The sequence below is a fragment of the Columba livia genome, chromosome 3, assembly GCF_036013475.1.
Source record: "Columba livia isolate bColLiv1 breed racing homer chromosome 3, bColLiv1.pat.W.v2, whole genome shotgun sequence".
In the NCBI taxonomy this organism is placed as follows: Eukaryota; Metazoa; Chordata; class Aves; order Columbiformes; family Columbidae; genus Columba; species Columba livia.
This window is the reverse complement of record NC_088604.1, coordinates 6,097,644-6,114,984: the sequence shown is the minus strand read 5'-3', so window position 1 is coordinate 6,114,984 and position 17,341 is coordinate 6,097,644. Positions and strand designations below refer to the sequence as shown.

The 17,341-nt window shown below is 37.3% G+C and overlaps 1 protein-coding gene across 20 annotated transcripts in view; it reads left to right on the top strand.

Moving 5' to 3' along the window:
• Positions 1–17,341, top strand: part of SUPT3H (SPT3 homolog, SAGA and STAGA complex component) — a 285,057-nt gene that overhangs the window by 221,819 nt on the left and 45,897 nt on the right. For all 20 annotated transcript variants that reach the window (XM_021300889.2, XM_005512294.3, XM_065055686.1 and 17 more), the window contains 5 exons: positions 2,601–2,676; positions 5,357–5,469; positions 6,084–6,191; positions 6,666–6,854; positions 10,129–10,239. In XM_021300889.2, coding sequence (XP_021156564.2) covers positions 2,601–2,676; positions 5,357–5,469; positions 6,084–6,191; positions 6,666–6,854; positions 10,129–10,239 — 597 coding nt within the window. The remainder of the gene's footprint in view (positions 1–2,600; positions 2,677–5,356; positions 5,470–6,083; positions 6,192–6,665; positions 6,855–10,128; positions 10,240–17,341) is intronic.

Here is a 17,341-nt window from a genome sequence, read left to right as displayed (position 1 = left end):
CAGTGATAAAAATGATAGAGCCAAACTTTTCTTACTAGTGCTGGATACAACAAAGAAGGTCAAGAACCACAAATTGTTGCTTGACAGGTTCAAGTAGGATGTTAGAAATCTTTTTGACAAGTGCAACACCAGAGCAGGTTACCCAGAGGAAACCTAAAATCTCTGGTTTTGGAGATTTTCAAGACTAGAGAAAACCATATATGACTTTATCTAGTGTTGGCAATAGTACTCTTTTAAGATGGGGGTTGAGCTAGAGACCTCCAGAGGGAGTGTTGTTGGAGGGGGACCTCAGGCAACAGTTCTGCCAACCTGCACTTCTCCATGGGTAAAATTTCGAGAAGATTTTGTCACTTTTAGAGAAGCTCAGTCTATTTGATTATCCACGTAATGTTAAATTATTTCAATATGACCTGGATGCGCCCAACATGTAACATTAGACTGGCAAAAAAAGACACAAATGATTGCAGAATTGAAACTATATTGCATAAAAATATAGCATTTGTAGTTATTTGAAAGAGTAATCTCTTAATATGTGAAAAAATTAACCCCAACATAGATGCCTTTCTAAAATATGTGGTGAAATTACACATGAAATTCTAGGACTGCCATTTCTAGGATGTATTATGTGAGAAGTGTCTTGTGCTATGCAGAAGTTCAGATTAGATGATCCTGGTGGTACTTTCTGTCTTCAGAAGTATGACCAAACTAATTCAGAGGCAAACCAGACCTCGGTTATGATTATACTAGATGAGGATTGAAGTTACAACATGTGCTGTGAAATTTTTAAAGGATACAAAATCAATCTAGACTTAATGTCTTGATGGAATAGATTAACTGAATTTTTTTACTTATCTGAAAGGCAGCTCCACAAAATGCAGTCAAGATGACAGAAGCACGCATAGGAGAACTGAAAAATGCCTAAATAGAACATTTTCTATCCTGGTGACTAAAAGTCAAAATACAGTAGAAATTATTGACTGGATAGAAAAGAGAAGAAAAGAAAGAAGGCATGTCCAGGTTTGTTCTTGGACATCCAGTGGTTCCATTCACAACTAAATTGAACATGGTGACTGTCAACAAGATCTCATAGTTGGTGGATTGGACTGTCATAGAAGAGTGACCTAAAAGGCAGTGAATAGAGAAACTGTGTCTATGAAGTACTGATTTAATGTTTACTTATTTATTATTTGAGAAATTGCTAAGATCAAATGCTGGTTGTATAGCCTGGCTCCAAATGCCCTTATAAAGAGCCTCTTTTGTTTTTCATTAAATCTGATTAAAGAACCTCACAATTTCGATTTCATCAGATGTAAAAGTGCTTGGGGAGTCAGAGCAGAATTTGTGTGCATGTGTGTGTTTTCTTTATTTATTTTTTTCTGTAATGCAAACACACCTGTACTTTACCTTCTTTGTGCATGGTTTCTTGAGCTGTATGGACTTTACTGCAGAAGTAAAGCCTTAGTGCCATCAGCCACTCCTGATACCACTTAGTTATGGTTCTGTTATTACCAGGTATAATGATTTATTCATTGAGTCATTGTTTGGAAGATACATATATTCCTTTCCTTGATGTTTAAGACAATCTACTTGCCTTGTTTGAGAGACCTGAGTAACCAGTCTGCTTCTGAAGAGGATCATCATTCTCTTTTTTTAACTACTGCTTCCTGCCTCTGATACGTGGACAATTTAATCTCTCTAGAGAGACCAGATCCCTATCTTGTGAAAATCAGCCATGCTCAGTTGGAGTAAGCAGAACTCAAGTATGTGTTCAAGCCTAACCATGAATTTCAGTGCTGCTTCAACTGTGATTCAATTATAGCATATATAGGAGGGGAGGATGTGCGTAATGTTTATGGTTTCATACCTCGATTTTTCTGAGGTACACTTTTTGGTGGACACTGGACTCTGTGTGAAATACGTTCTTAAATCAGACATTTGTTTTTTTGAATGAGCTCTAATTCAGTCTAATTTCCTTTCTTCTCCTGTAGGTGTTCAGAAGTATAAAAAAAGTCAAGTGTAAACAGTGAAAAAAAAAATGAAACAGATGCATATGTCACTTAGTTATTACTGTGGGTTGAATGTGGGAAGGGGCATTTCAATGCTCAGCTCTGTCTGGTGCATCCTCAATGTGATGGAATTTATTCATTTCACTGCTGCTAATGCTCCCACTTTGGACAGCACACAGGTTCAGTTCTGCTCAGTGCAGAACACATTGGCCTCACTCCAGGAGAACGTTTTATTTGTCTGGGCATCTGTAAATATGTAGCAGACTGTTCACATCCCTCAGTTTAAATGTGCACCTTGGTCAGAGCACGATTGCTCAGACCTTTCCCAGCTCAGCCCTTGTCACTGTTGGAGGTGAATGGTACACGAGCAGATTTTTAAAATAAGAATTGACACGCTCCTCTGAGTGATTTAACTCACAAGACTAATAACCAATCCGTGGTTTATATTTCTGCATCTTAACTGGTTCAATGCATGTTTGATTTGGGAGGGTTACTTCAAGGTTAGGCCAGGGGTGCTTTGCTGCTATAATTTCTCTTGTGGAATGCAGTTCTTGTTGGAATAAGGTACATGATGTACTTCTACTCTTTTGTCAGAGAGCAGAAAGACAAACACGAATGATGGACTCGGTCCAGTATGCAGAATTTTGTGAGAGTCGGCAATTGAGTTTTTGTAAGTATTATAATGGCTGCACTGTGTTAAGATGTTCAGTTATTATTTTATGTAATAGAGAACACAGCAGAACCTCACATGTTTTGAAAGTGCTTTTGTTTCATCCACAATAATAAAACTTTAAATTCTTCGCCTGCATAACTCCTGGGAACAGTTAATTTAGTATAGTTTCAGGCTGTCAGGCAGAGTATTTTATTTGAATATTTACCAAGCTTTCTATATGCTCAAATACTGTGCTGGTGGGAACTACCGCAAAGATAGAATTTGTAATGAGTTAATGGATTAAAACAACCATACTTGCCTGAAGTCTGTAATGGTGGTGATATAGTCAGCAGATTAGTAAAGTTCCATGGTTGCAGGTTTTTCAGAATGCATCTAAAATTAGAGAAGAGCAGCGAGTTTTGCTTTTATTTCCCTATCCGCAGAGACACAAAGAACTTACTAAAGAGTCTTTTCTATTTTAAGCTGTAAGCTCCTGCTGTGGAATTTATGCAACATTAGCCAAATTCATCAGTATACACCATTCCAACACTAATAACATGATGACAGAATTAGGGCTTTACTAGCACTGAAAACCAACTTACTAGAAGTACTTGCGGGCCACAGTTATAATGAGCTGTAAATTAATGGACTTGATCATGTAGCAAAACATCATTACAGAAGCGGTTAAGTGATGACTAAGGTTTTAGGTCAAATGTCAGAGAAAGTGAGGTGAAGGAGCCAGTAAAAATCATGACAAAACAGCACATGATCTGACAACACAGACTTGGACACAATGGTGTCTTTAAATGAGAGACCTTATCTTGTTCTTCCTTTCAAATTCAAAGAAAGAGTGACTCATTTATGGCAAATAAATGACACATTTGAAATATTGTTCTGTATCAGCAAATGTCAGCAAATGTAGGAAAACATGTTTTGTAAGCATTTCTTTTCCTGTTCAATATGTTTTGTAAGCTTAGTTATAATTTGGCATCACACATCTGTGAGCTATTAGATAAATGATACTTCAGATGAGGGTGACTTCAGCAAATGAGAGGTTTATGATAAAGTCATTTTTAAAACCCAGAAATTATCATCTGGAGACAGAACAAATAGAAATCTTGAATTTTCAAAATAAAATTGAATGTTGCTGAGCAGGGGTTTTTACACAGTGTTTTAAAATGACCATTTCTATACAGTTCTTTTCACTGGCTTTTAATGTCATTAAAAAATAAGAGAATTACAGCACTTAGAAGATGGTGGAGAGACCCATGCACAAATTCAGTTGCATAATATGAACTTAACTAGATAGCACATAGTAAAGTCCATGCAGAACATTTGTTCAAAGCTAACACTAAGGCTATTTTTGCTTATTTTCTTTTATTTTAGTAAAAATTGAATCTATTGATATGTTTGAAGTAGTAAACCCTTTTTACTGTGATATAAACCCATGAAAACTATGTCACAAGAGAATAAACCTGGAAGAGACTTCAAGAAGCCTGTTCTAACAGTTTATATTAATAATTACAGATCCATATATTTCTGTGCACTTTTAAAGAAAGGCAAAAGAAAAGGTCCATCAAAGGTTCAAATACTACACGATTACAAATTTAAATTGTAGGGAACATTTTGTGGTCCTGCTGTCGCCTTCACACTTTCTCTCTTGCTTTGTGTTTTTTGGGGTTCTTTTGGGGGGATTTTTTTAGCTCTTCAGCAACCTGGTGTAGCCTTCTCACTCCCTCCTAGAAAAATAACCAATTTTTACACCCATTTTCTGTTTAACACCTGACTTTTCTTTAGCTTTTTAGTCCTCTTTGAAGACTCTCTTTGAAAGGACTGTTTCAAATTATTCTCCCACCTTGTATTTACTTCGTTTTGGTTGTCCTATCTTCACAAAGAGCCCTCATTAAGACCTCTATGTTACTAGTTCCTTTCTGTCCAAATCTCAACAGCTTGCTGTGGTCATCTTGTCCACTACTGACCTAAGATAATCCTTCTTTTTTCCTCCTTTTATGCTCTCAAAAAATATCATATGTTTCTTTGTCCCATATTTTTCTCTGTACTTTCCCTAAGTGATCTCATCCCTCAGCAGTGTGAAGTTCTCATGTGAATGTTGATCATTTGCAGATCTAAGTCTATCCTTATTTCTTTATATCCAAAGCACATTTCAAAAACACTCATCTAAAAATCATTTTGGCCAGATTGTCAGCACCTAATCCCTGCATGGTTAACAGAAGGACTTCATAGTTCTTCTCTCCTTCTTCATTTGTCTTTGCCATCATTAACAATATTATATCATTTTATCTGGGCATGGATTTGTGTTGATTTCTTCTAGTGCTTTCTGTCATTCCTCAAAGATGTGATACAATCATATTATTCCTTTAACAATAATATATTCAAATTGGATTTGTCCTGTCTTCAGTCCTCTGAGATAGACCCTTCCTTGTTCTGGAATCTCCCATATGATTAACTGAGTGTTTTTGTCATTACTCCATGCTGCTTATGGGTCTCCAAAATGTTATGTACGAAACAAGACTTTTTTCCCTAATAATTCCATTTTGATAATCCCTTCCTTGGCCAATCAAATCACTTTCACACTCCTTGTTTTGCATTTGCCATATTTTCTATGACTGGAAGAAATGGATTGTTTTGGTCCACCTGTTGTTAACTTCCCCTTTTCCCCTGTGATTTTAACTAACAGCAAAGAAAGCTTCCAAGTTCCGTGACTGGTTGGACTGCAGCAACATGGAAATAAAGCCAAATGCAGTTGCAATGGAGATTTTGGCATATTTAGCATATGAGACTGTGGCACAGGTAAGGGGATAAGCCTGATTGAACACTGGTTAAACAAAATGAGTTAATTACTCTTGGATGTACTTCGGCCTCAGGTGAGGGTGTTGTAAGCCCCTTCAGCAGCTCGTAGTCACTACTTCAGCTAACCAAGCTAACCGGATTCCTGTCTATCTTTCAATATACTGTATGACAGATAATACTATACTGTATTCATACAGCTGATACACACACAGAAATGTCTTATAATGGTTACAGAGGAGAGTGGAGTCCAGCACGAACTTTATTCAAGTCCAAACTGAAACCACATGCTTTGCTACGTGACCTTTGGCAGTACGTTGAGACTCATTCAACCCCATTGCACAATTGGATTAAAAAGCAGGATTTCCTGGAAAACAAAATGCTACCTTAGTGCCAAGCTGAGCTCTCTTGGGTAGATAGATTACTCCATATATTTACAGAAGTGGAAAAGGGAGGTTCCTTAGGCTGAAATATCTGAATACTTTTGTTTTCGGCTGAAAAGCACTAAGAATAATCTGCCTCAACCTACAACTCCTCTCTCTCTTCATTTTTACAATGGCATTTACAATAGCCTGTCAGTAAACCTGCCTGTTTATCACCTGTTTTTGCCCCTCCAGTTGGTGGACTTGGCCCTTTTGGTTAAGCAGGACATGGCTCCCAAAGCTGGTGACCCATTCAGTCATGCCATATCTGCCACCTTCATACAGTATCACAACTCTACTGAGGTAAATAAATCTTGCTTTTTCACATGTTAATGTATTTGGTGTTTTACTTTTCCATGTATTTGGTAGTTAGTTGCTTTCAAAGTAGATGTTCTTGAGTCTGGTATTAATATAGGCTTCTGTTATGGAGTTTATTAACATTGAAGTTACGGATTTAGATGGAAAGACATTAAATTATAGCTCCAAATGTAAAATTCTTAGCAGCATCTTTATATTTACATGGAAATTCTCTTTTCTTGGTTGGAAAGTCCTTCTCTCTGTCTTGAATGGTCTCTGTATTGCAGATTAAAGTTGTCAACAGTGACAAATGCAATAAGTGTTGTGTTGCATGCATTACTGCGATTACAGTATAGTAACCTCTAGAATGAGCAAGTTTAATGCTTTATTACATCTTTTCTAACAGTAAATCTAAGAATACAATAATTTTTTTTACATGATTTGATTATCTAATTGCTGTTTGACGTCTTGCTTTTACAGCCACATCTCTTAGGGCAATCCACAAGTGTGAAGACCGGTCTTGACTCTCCTGAAAACACACCACCTCCTACACCCACACCCCCAGCATCAGCAGGACAGCAACATCTTGGGAAAACCCCATCAGGAGCCCTGGGGAATGGAGGAATTGGACAGGACTCTACCAAATCCAAACAGAGGAAAAGAAAAAAGGTATTTGGTGCACCATCCTAAAAAACAAATAACAAAACAAACCAAACAACAACAACAACAAAAAACACACAAACAAACAAACAAAAAACAAACCAAAACAAACAAGCCAAAACAAATATCTTCAGGAAGTAACAAACATGTCTCATTTTAAATATTAATTCTAACATTTATCACATGTCGACTAACAATGTTATTGCAGGGCTGATGTGTGTGGTTTGGTGTTCTTTCTAACAGAACTAGACTAAAGCTTTCCAGTAATTCCTGCAAGCTCAATTTTCATAAAATTGTAGAGTCATTTTGGTTGGAAGAGACCTTCAAGGTCATCAAGCCCAACCATTAACCTCACACTGTCACTGAATCAGGTCCCTAAGAACCTCATCTTTTAAACCCCCTCCAGGGTTTGTGACTACACCACTTCCCTGGGCAGCCTGTTTCAATGTCTGACAACCCTTTCCATGAAGAAATTTTTCATCATATTCAATCTAAACCTCCCCTGCCACATCTTGAGACCATTTCCTGTGTTCTATCCGTTGTTACTTGGGAGTAGAGACAACACCCTCCATGCTACAGCCTCCTTTCAGGCAGTTGTAGACAGTGATAAGGTCTCCCCTCAGCCTCCTTTTCTCCAGGCTGAACAGCCCCAGGACCCTCAACCGCTCCTCATCAGACTTGTGCTCCAGACCCTTCACCAGCTTTGTTGTGCTTCTCTGAACTTGCTCCAGTACCTCAAGTTCTTTCTTGTATTGAAGGGCCCAAAACTGAACACAGGATTTGAGAGGCAGCCTCACCAGCACTGAGCACAGTGGGAAGGTGACTGCCCTGGTCCTGCTGGCCACACTAGTGCTGATACAAGCCAGGATGCTGGTGGCCCTTTTGGCCACCTGGGCACACGCTGGCTCATGTTTAGCCGGCTGCCGACCAGCATCCCCAAATCTCCCTCTGCCAGGCAGCTTTCCAACCACTCTTTCCTGAGCCTGTGTTGCTGCCTGGGGTTGTGGTGACCCAAGTGCAAAACCCAGCACTAGGCCTTGTTGAACCACATAAAATTGGCCTCAGCCCAATGATCCAGCCAGTCCAGATCTCCCTGTATGGCCTTCCCACCCTCCAGCAGATCAACACTCCCACCCAACTTGGTGTCGTCTGCAAACTTTCTGAGGGTGCACTCAATCCTCTCGTCCAGATCATTGATTTTGTTGAGGTAACAACTGTTGCTTCTAAGTTGAGCTGCTCCTCTACAGCCACAGCAGTAGACACCATCCCAAATAAGCATCCCCTTCTCTGACAGTAGCAGCTAGCGTAGGCTTTGAGGGTCAAAGCATAAACAAAATATGCAAAGAGGTGGTTGTGATTTTCCTGCTCCCAGCAGCCTTAGGCAACTGCTGCCTTTGCTCATAACAACTTTGCCTGACCTGCTTTACTTTTATACCAGTTGCTTGCATTCAATCTAAATATTTGTTTACTTTGCATAAAATATGGATGTCTCATATTCAGCGTGTGAAATGTAAATACTACAATTCCTGTCTTCTGTTGCAGATCCTTGGTAATATATCTGAGAGGGATATATGTACTTTAAAACCACAAGGGGAATAGATTTGATTAAATAAACTGGGTAGGAAGCGCTGTGTTAGTCGTGTAGGGCTTTTTTGGAAAAGTATGATGGCAGTACTCATTTGGCTGCAAAACAATGAAGTGGCTTGTGATTTTCTTATGTGTGTTATTATTCTCCTAAAACAAATACTCATTTTTCACAAAGTTTAACCACTGATTTTTACGGTAACAGATAGAAAAAGATGTATTTTCTTCTTCTAGTGTCATCAGTTCTGTTGATACTCCTAATACGTTCAACTTTCTCTCTGCCCTTATATACTTCTGTACTCCATTTAGAAAGCCTTTAGTGAATTCTAAAAAACACTCTCAAGGCTTTTCCTTTTTCCTCTTCATTTTTATATTACGTTCAATTATGTTTTGTTTCTGTGGCTGATTTCCATTATAATTCCTAGGAACAAGAATTTATCTGGAGATGTAGTTTTATATAAATTATATTTCACTTGTGAGTTTATTTTCAATTCTTAGTGTTTCACTTAATACCTTTTGAAATAATAATTATATTCTAAAAAGTGCACTGTTTTAATAAAATGTTCCCCTGACTTATCCAATTTGGGTGGGTATGACTGAGGCATTGAGACAAACGAGTTAACTTGATGCAGAATGTTATTCTTAGTCCACAAAGGCCAAGTCCAGCAGAAAATATTTGAGTTTCATATTCTGTTTATGAATGTCAATCAGCAAGGGCAGAATCTGCCATCATATTATGAATAATTCTGTGTGTACACAGACAGGCTCCAGTAGACTCAGCACTCTTGAAAATGAAACATTTTGTAAGTAATATTCCAAGTTTGACAGCATTAGTGTATAGTATAAATGAATAGGGAGACCATATATGTGTGTATCTGAAATTTCAGTGTATAATGTAAGTTTTTGTTATTCTTAGTACGTTCACTAATATCATTTTCATTAATTTATTACCAAGCAGCCATCATTCTGATAAGTTGTCTGAATTCTGGCAATTACCTGTGTATAGATGGAGCCTAACCCAATATTTCAGTTTGACTAGCAAGGAGAAAGACTAAATTTTCTTCTAAAATCCTGGGAATATTTTTGTAAAATCAATGGACAAGTAGCAGTGAATTCTTATTTTTCCTATTTACAGTCCTTAATTCAAAAAGTCATTTTAAGTTTTGAAAACATTCCAGTTTGAGGTAATTAAAATATTTTACATCCCTTTAACACCATTATGTCACATGTTTCATCTTGAAATTTCAATCTTATACTTCTCAGTGGTGATTTTAGTGTCAAATTGCTTTCCACTTGGGTACTTGTTCAATATTTCCCCCATCCCTTGACATCATAATATGAGCCTGAAATGTTTTAAAAATAGTTCCTGTGGTTATTGCAGTATGACTTATATGACCTTTTCATTTTAGTTTGCACATTTTCTGCTCTTTTCAATTGCAACATACAGCAGCACTAGGTGAAAGATTTAAGAGGACAAATATGGTGTTCTTTGCGTCTCTTAAGCAAAGTTCTTGTAAAAGTCCTCTTTGATTTGTTAATAGCTTTTTTTCTCTAATGTAGTGTGTGGCACCAATGATGTGTATCCTCAGGAAAAAAAAAAAATGGTCCATTTTATAAAGGTTTATTTTCGTACTTTATGCACTGTAGGTCTGTTGTGTGTTTTTGATTTAGTAACAATTTATGTGTTTTTCTGTTGCAGAGCACTGCAGCCTGTGGTACCGAGGCTCAAAGCGATGCCATCCAGCCCAGCCACATCAGAGAGGCCATTCGACGCTATGGCCACAAGATTGGCCCCCTTTCCCCATTCACAGTACGTAATAACAGAGTTATAAAAAGTTATATTTATAATCTTAAAGAACTTTGATTTTCAAGTGGTCAAATGAAGAAGCTTTGGAATTGTTGAGAGCAATTTGTGGTGACTGTAATTTTCTTTATAAAAGTGGCATAATTCTCTTGGGAAATAAAACTCAGTAATTTCTGTCTCTTTTTGGAAGGACAAAAAAGTTTTTTTTTTCTTTTAAATATTATTTTCTTTCAATTACAAATTATGCTTTTTTGTTAGTGCTTGAATTTTCTGTTTTTGCAAAGTTTAGGTTTACAGTTATTTTAAATTATATGTATTCCAAGATGGTGAGGAGCACTTTATATTCTAAAATTAGTTGTGTGTCAGATACTGCTCCTGTTGGAAGTTGAACTCTCAAGTGACACATTTACGGTTGGAGAAAGAAGAGAATGGTTTCTTTAGACAACTTTGAATCTCCACTAAAATGTAATAGAACTGAGCTTGTGGTAAAACATGGATGGGTTATGAGGTTTCGCCATCATTTTTTCTATGCAATTTGCAAACCCATTGTTCAGAGCAGCCAAACAAATTATTTATTTAATATTCTCAGCTGATAAAAATGTGAAAGTAGTCAGTCCCTCCAATGTCATAAATTGGGGTTGTTTTCCTCTGATATGCTCTTTTATGTGGCATATATCCTTGCTTACCTCAGAATATCTACACTTAGGAAAGAATGAATGTCAAAGAAATCATTAAAACAAAACAAAACCAACCAAACAAAAAACCCCACACCAAACTGCATCTGAGCTCCTAAGGAAGAAACTGTCCAATTTTGGAGGGATTTTAGGAAACAAAAATGATTCTGAATTTGGAGGAAATTCATCTAACATAAAAATTTTACAGAAGTGTATGAAGTTCACAAATATCAACATAAATAAACAAGTGGGACTTGACCTCAGAAGCAAGGAACGATAAAAAATAAGAATAAATGAGTATGTGAAGTTATAATTTTCCTAGTGTCAGAACTTATCGATGCTTTTATAAATGCCAGGAAATATTTGGTTTATTAACGATAGTTGATATGTAGTCATAATAAATGATCTTTACATAATTTTACCTCTCTTGCCACTCACAAATGCTAGATTAATATCGTATAAAGCATACCACAGAATTTCTAGTCCTAACTACAGAAGTGTCTTTAGCAGGAATTTGCTAAGACATGTCCCTGACCCTCATTCAAAGTGGTTTAGTTAATTATTAACAAAAGTTTGAAATTTTTCTGCAGACACAAGATATAATAAAATACTTTGTATCGGTTTGGATTTTTTTTAATGTCCTGCAATCTCATGAAAATCCCAAACAGTACAACTTGCTGAACAATTTTATTTGTTGACATTACCTACCGTAAATGTGGCTGATGAGATGAGCAGGTCTTGTTCCCCATAAACAAGCCAAGAAAGAGAAAGGGGATCTTTGGTCATCTTCTAGATACAGACAAATGTTGTAGAGCTGTAATATGATCCCTTTTTTAATGAGAAAGTTCAGGAGAAGAGTGAAGTCCAGGCAGACCTTATTGCAACCTTTCAGTACTTAAAAGGGGCCTGTAGGAAAGATGGGGACAGACGATATAGCAGGACCTGTTGTGGTAGGACAAGGGATGATGGTTTTAAACTAAAAGAGGGAAATTAAGGCCAGACATGAGGAAGAAATTTTTTACAGTAAGTGTGGTAAAATACTGGCAGAGGTTGCTCAGAGAGATGGTGGATCCCCCATCCCTGGAGACATCCCAGGCCAGGCTGGACGGGGCTCTGAGCAACCTGATCTGGTGAAGATGTCCCTACTCATGGCAGGGGTGGCACTGGATGAGCTTTGAAGGTCCTTCCAACCCAAACTGTTCTATGATTCTATGAAAAGCATTTTGAGAGATATTATAGAGTATGCATTTAGGTCTGCCAGTCTGCCCCCTTTTCCTGTCAGAGCCCTTATCGGTAGTTTTGGGGATGAACACTGCTATCACAGTTGTCAAAAAAGAAAGTACCTCAAACTTCCTGGAAGTTCCTTACAGATGCCAAGTGTATGAATGTGGATTGATGCTTCCTTTGACCTGACCTTTTCCTATTACCAGCTTCTCGCACTGTTGTACTAAAAATACTGTCTCTAGGCATTTTGGACAGTACTGCAATGATGCTTCTTTGGAATGACTTCTGCCTCCTCCTGCTGCCACTGCTTTCACAGTAGTTTCTTTGTGTGTCTGCGTGACCTGCCAGATAGGATGACAGAACCAGGAGGAAAAGTGGCTTTACTCGATGTGCTTCTTGTGATCCTGTGGTGACACTTCAAAAACTGCAGAGACAGAAATGCTGGATGGGCATCTGTCATTAGAATCAGTGAAGTCGTGCTTTCAGATGTTTCCACCCTTAAAACTGACCTAAAGGTCATGTAAATAAGTTAGGAATATACCTTTGCATATCATCTCTTCCATATCTCTTAAGCCTGTTGATCATTCTGCCACATCAGATATGGTTTTATTGTCAATAGGTGCCCTCACGGAGTCTGTTGGAGGTAAGGAGGAAGGATCTTTCTGCACATCTAGATGTTTCATGCTGTTTTCTGATGGCATTTTGCCACTCATGTTAGCAGTCCTACTACAGAAGCAAGGAAAAGAATGAGTGTAGCTCTCTGAAGAAACAACCATTTTTGTGTTCAATACAGTTCCTAAAATGGATAGATTAGAGTGAACTTTAAGTGAAAGACTTAAGACTTTGCAATAATAACAAGACTGCAAGTCTGCTAATGCCGAAATGCTACATTACTCCAGTATAAGTTTATGATAGTTGTACAAGAATAATCTAGAATCAGTCTTAGAAACCTAACCATGTACTTATTTATCCTGAGTACCATGACATGTCTTAGGAACATGCAGGGAGTCTCATACCAGGAATAAAAGGCAAAATAAGTTATCCAAAGTATTCAACAATAGTTTTTTGAAAACAAGAGCATGTTACTGCTCCTGATTGCTGACCGTTGAGAAAAAATTGGGAAAGAAAAAGGAATAACTTTGAGTCCTTTTCTGTCCTGCAAAGTAATATTACATCAACTTCAGCACAGTACAATTATTGGAATTTAACAAATTATTTTAATTTTGTAAGCCTATGCTATTCTGAAATTTTCTTGGATCTGTGACTATTGAGCAGTTAGCGGGATTTATAGAAGAATTTTACCCTTGCTGTAAATTAGTTAGAAATAGTAGACAGCTCTGGACTATATTTTCATTTTAAATAATTTCCATCTCATTCCAGACAGGCATATAAGGCAGAGGGCAAACATTTTCATTTAGGAGATTATTTTTAATTTAGCTAGACTTGGGTTTTGGCTTTTTGCCATGCTGCCTAGTGCGAGGCATTCAGTAGTTTTCCTGAAGTTCACTCTGCATCATTTTTAATGTTTATGATTTAACAACATTGGGTTTTGAAAGGCTTTATCATCTGTACAAATAGACTGGGTTTAAATCAGCAATACATCATGAGAAATTAATAAAAATCTGGACCTGCAAAGCATCTGATAATATTTCCCTATTTAAAATTATGGGATGCTATAAAATCAGTGTTCTCTTTATGAAAAATCCCATGCAAATGATTGCATTTTAAACCAAAAGCAGAAGAGAATATTCTAACTGCCTTTGATACTAAAATACAATTTAGTCACTTTCCTTATTTTTTTTTTCTTCTTGTGTTATAGTTTTTAATATATATATATATTTTTTTTCCTCGACTTCTTATTGTTTCTCACCTCTGGTGAGCCAGGACTTCTCAATTCTTAGACTAGAGCCAATTTCTATGCTGTCTGGAAACTCATCCTCAGTAGTGACAAGATCTATACATAACTGCAGAGACAGATGAAGGTATCGGCACTTGGACAACGCCCTCAGACACATGGTGTGAACTGTGGGGTTGTCCTATGCAGGGATGGGAGTTGGACTTGATGATCCTTTTAGGTCCTTTCCAACTGAGGACGTTCTACGATTCTATGAAAGAGAAGAGCAGAAACAAAGCAGAATTTCTTTGAATAAAGATCCCAGGATGCTTGCTGCCTGTGAGAAACCCTTGCCATATAGAATTCCTCCTGGAACCCGTGGCTCCTGGGCTTGTGTGCCAACTGTCTGGGCATACAGACTGATTCCGGCCGTGAAGAAACCAAAGCACATTATGGGATAACAGATGTTTTCTGATTCCTGGGATCTGTGTATATAAAAAGGAATCAGGGAGGATTCCACAGTTTCTAGGTTCTCCACCGTAAAGTCCAAGATTTTAATGCTGAGCACAAGTCTTAAGGAGTAGCTGAGGGACCTGGGGGCTTCAGCCTGGAGAAAAGGAGCCTGAGAGGAGACCTTCTCACTCTCTACAACTACCTGAAAGGAGGTTGGAGCATGGAAGGGGTTGGTCTCTTCTCCCAAGTAACAAGTGATAGGACAAGAGGAAATGGCCTCACGTTGTGCTGGGGAGGTTTAGATTGGATATGATGAAAAATTTCTTCCCTGAAATGGTTGCGAAGCATTGGAACAGGCTGCCCAGGGCAGTGATGTAGTCGCCATCCCTGGAGGGGTTTAAAAGACATGTACACGAGGTTCTTAGGGACATGGTTTAGTGCCAGTGTGAGGTAATAGTTGGATTTTATGATCCTGAAGGTTTCTTCCAACCAAAATGACTCTATGATTCTATGATAAGACTCTTGCCAGCTTCATTCTTTTAGCTTTGAGAATGACTTGACCCAGGTTGGTCTATGTTCAAAATGCTCCTAAGGGCTGTAAGCTTCTGGTTTTGCATTCTGCCGCAGTTTGAAGCGTACACACTAGAAACCTGCTATTGCTGAGCTGTACTGATGTGATTCATCTTTTAATTTTGGTTTCACGGAATCTTCCTGGTTTTGACTGCTTGAACCTTGATGGAGCTGAGGTGAACCTCATCAGTTTTAGTTGCCAGATACAAGCATGCTTTCTTTCCAAAATGACTAGATTTCTAGAGGAGATCATGTGAAGAACTTGTATTTTGTAGAACACTTCACAATACTAGTGTTACTTCTAAAATGGAAAGCCTGAGGGTAAGTGCAAGTTTTATCTTTTGCCACTGAAAAACTCAGTCCCATAAATAGAATTCAGATTTTATTTCTGTTTAAAAAGCAAATATGTGAGAATATTGTATTAAAAAAATACATATTCTTTTGGGACTGTTTTCTGAGGATGGTTAATATGTATTTCTGAGGCACAAACAGTGATATTTTCTGACATCTTTCCCTTTTTTGCTGTTTCGTTATGACTGTCCCTATTCCATCTGATTTGGTGATAAGTGTTCCTAATCAGGCAATTTTGGAAAAAGAGTTAAGCTGTGTGATTTATTCTTTAGCAGCGTTTGATGGATGTTGGTTTGAACAAAAAGAGCACTTTGAAAGTTTTATAATCATATGGTAGATTAGAACTAACATGAAACTAGTGAAAACAATCTGTATGCATTTATTTTGACCTTAATAACTATGTCAAAATGACTAACATAATTAGAGCATCTAGGCTTTGTCTCCAAGTGCAAGCCACAATGGAAAGCAGCAAGTGTACTCTGGACTTTTCTGCGTTGTAAGGTAGTCTAAGATATTTTATCCATATGTTCTCTACTGACATTATTGGGTGACACTCACTATTGCCCACTTTAAAATATGGTCCAGACTTTCAAGGAGCAGAAATAGAAATAACTGATTTTAAAAATAGCACCATGTAATTTGGCAAGACAGGAAAGAGCAAATTTCCATATCTTGTAGCATGATCTGGGTACATCCCTCTTTCTTCATGAAACTATGCTTCTGGACTCTTACTTTACAACATGGCAGCATCATTGATATCAACATGATTCAGGATTTAAATGGGATGAAAATCAATACCAAACCAAATTATAACAAGCTCAATAATTTCACAGACTGGCTAAAAAAATAAAATAATAATGATAATTTTTAAAAAGTAAAATAATGATAATATGTTATATTTAGATTACTCTATAATAAGTTAATCTCTGTAAAGCACATAGTCTTGGCTGGGCCTTTAGGTATAATCCTACTATTCATCTGGGTATTAGTCTAATGTTTAGTATGATGAAGTGTTCACAAAAATACCAGAGGAAAATTTCTTACCAAGCATACAAGCATAATGTCTTTAGAGAAATTACTTTAAGTGGTTTGAATTGATTGTATTTTAACAGTTGGAAAAACAAGCAGTAAATAATTCTTTTAAAATATTAATTCTGTTATCAAGATATAGTAATTACCTGAAATCTTGATATGAAGAGTTGCAAGTAGTACATGAACAGTTTGTAAATGGTACTTGCGACCATGAGACAACAACTCTAGGAAAAAGTGCAGCTAGCATCCTCTGCTCTGAAATTAAAAGCACAGTGGTCAGCTACAACACTGGAAAACCACAGGCAGAAATCCTTCCAAAACAGATTCTTTGTTCCCTCTAGTTTATGCTAGTTCTGAAATGATTTTATTTTATGTTTAGTTAAAGAGAAACTGAGGTTATAAGTGTGAATTGTAATCTTGCACAGACCTGGGGAAGACAGTGGCCATTGAATGAACAGAGGGTATAACCAACGTTTGTTTGGGTATTTACTTTTTGGGGAAAATACTCCTTCAGGCTCCAAGTAATTTCAGTATGAAAAGAGTTGCTAGTCTAAACCTTCTCTTGTTAAAAATTTCAGTCTCATAAAATTGCCCAAGCATCATAAAACAATGAATATTTACAAAACCATGTTTATGATGCTGCTTGTGACATTCCCTGCTCAAAGAATATGTAACACCAGAGAATGCTTTTTGGCAGAGACATTATTTGGGCCTCATACAGCCCTGTCTATACTCTTATAGATTCTTTAATTATTGATCCTGATTGAGCTCAGCTTTTATGTGAATGCTTAAGTCCATTTCTGTTGCAAAAAATACTGAAGTTTGTCGCAAACCTTTAGTAATTTCAATTTAATAAAGATTATATTGACTCTACTGATTTCCTCTAGAAAACAGAATTTGTGGATTATTTGTGAAAGACCTGGCAAAGCTGAGCCTGTGTGAGACTAAAATAGCAGATGAGGGGATAGAA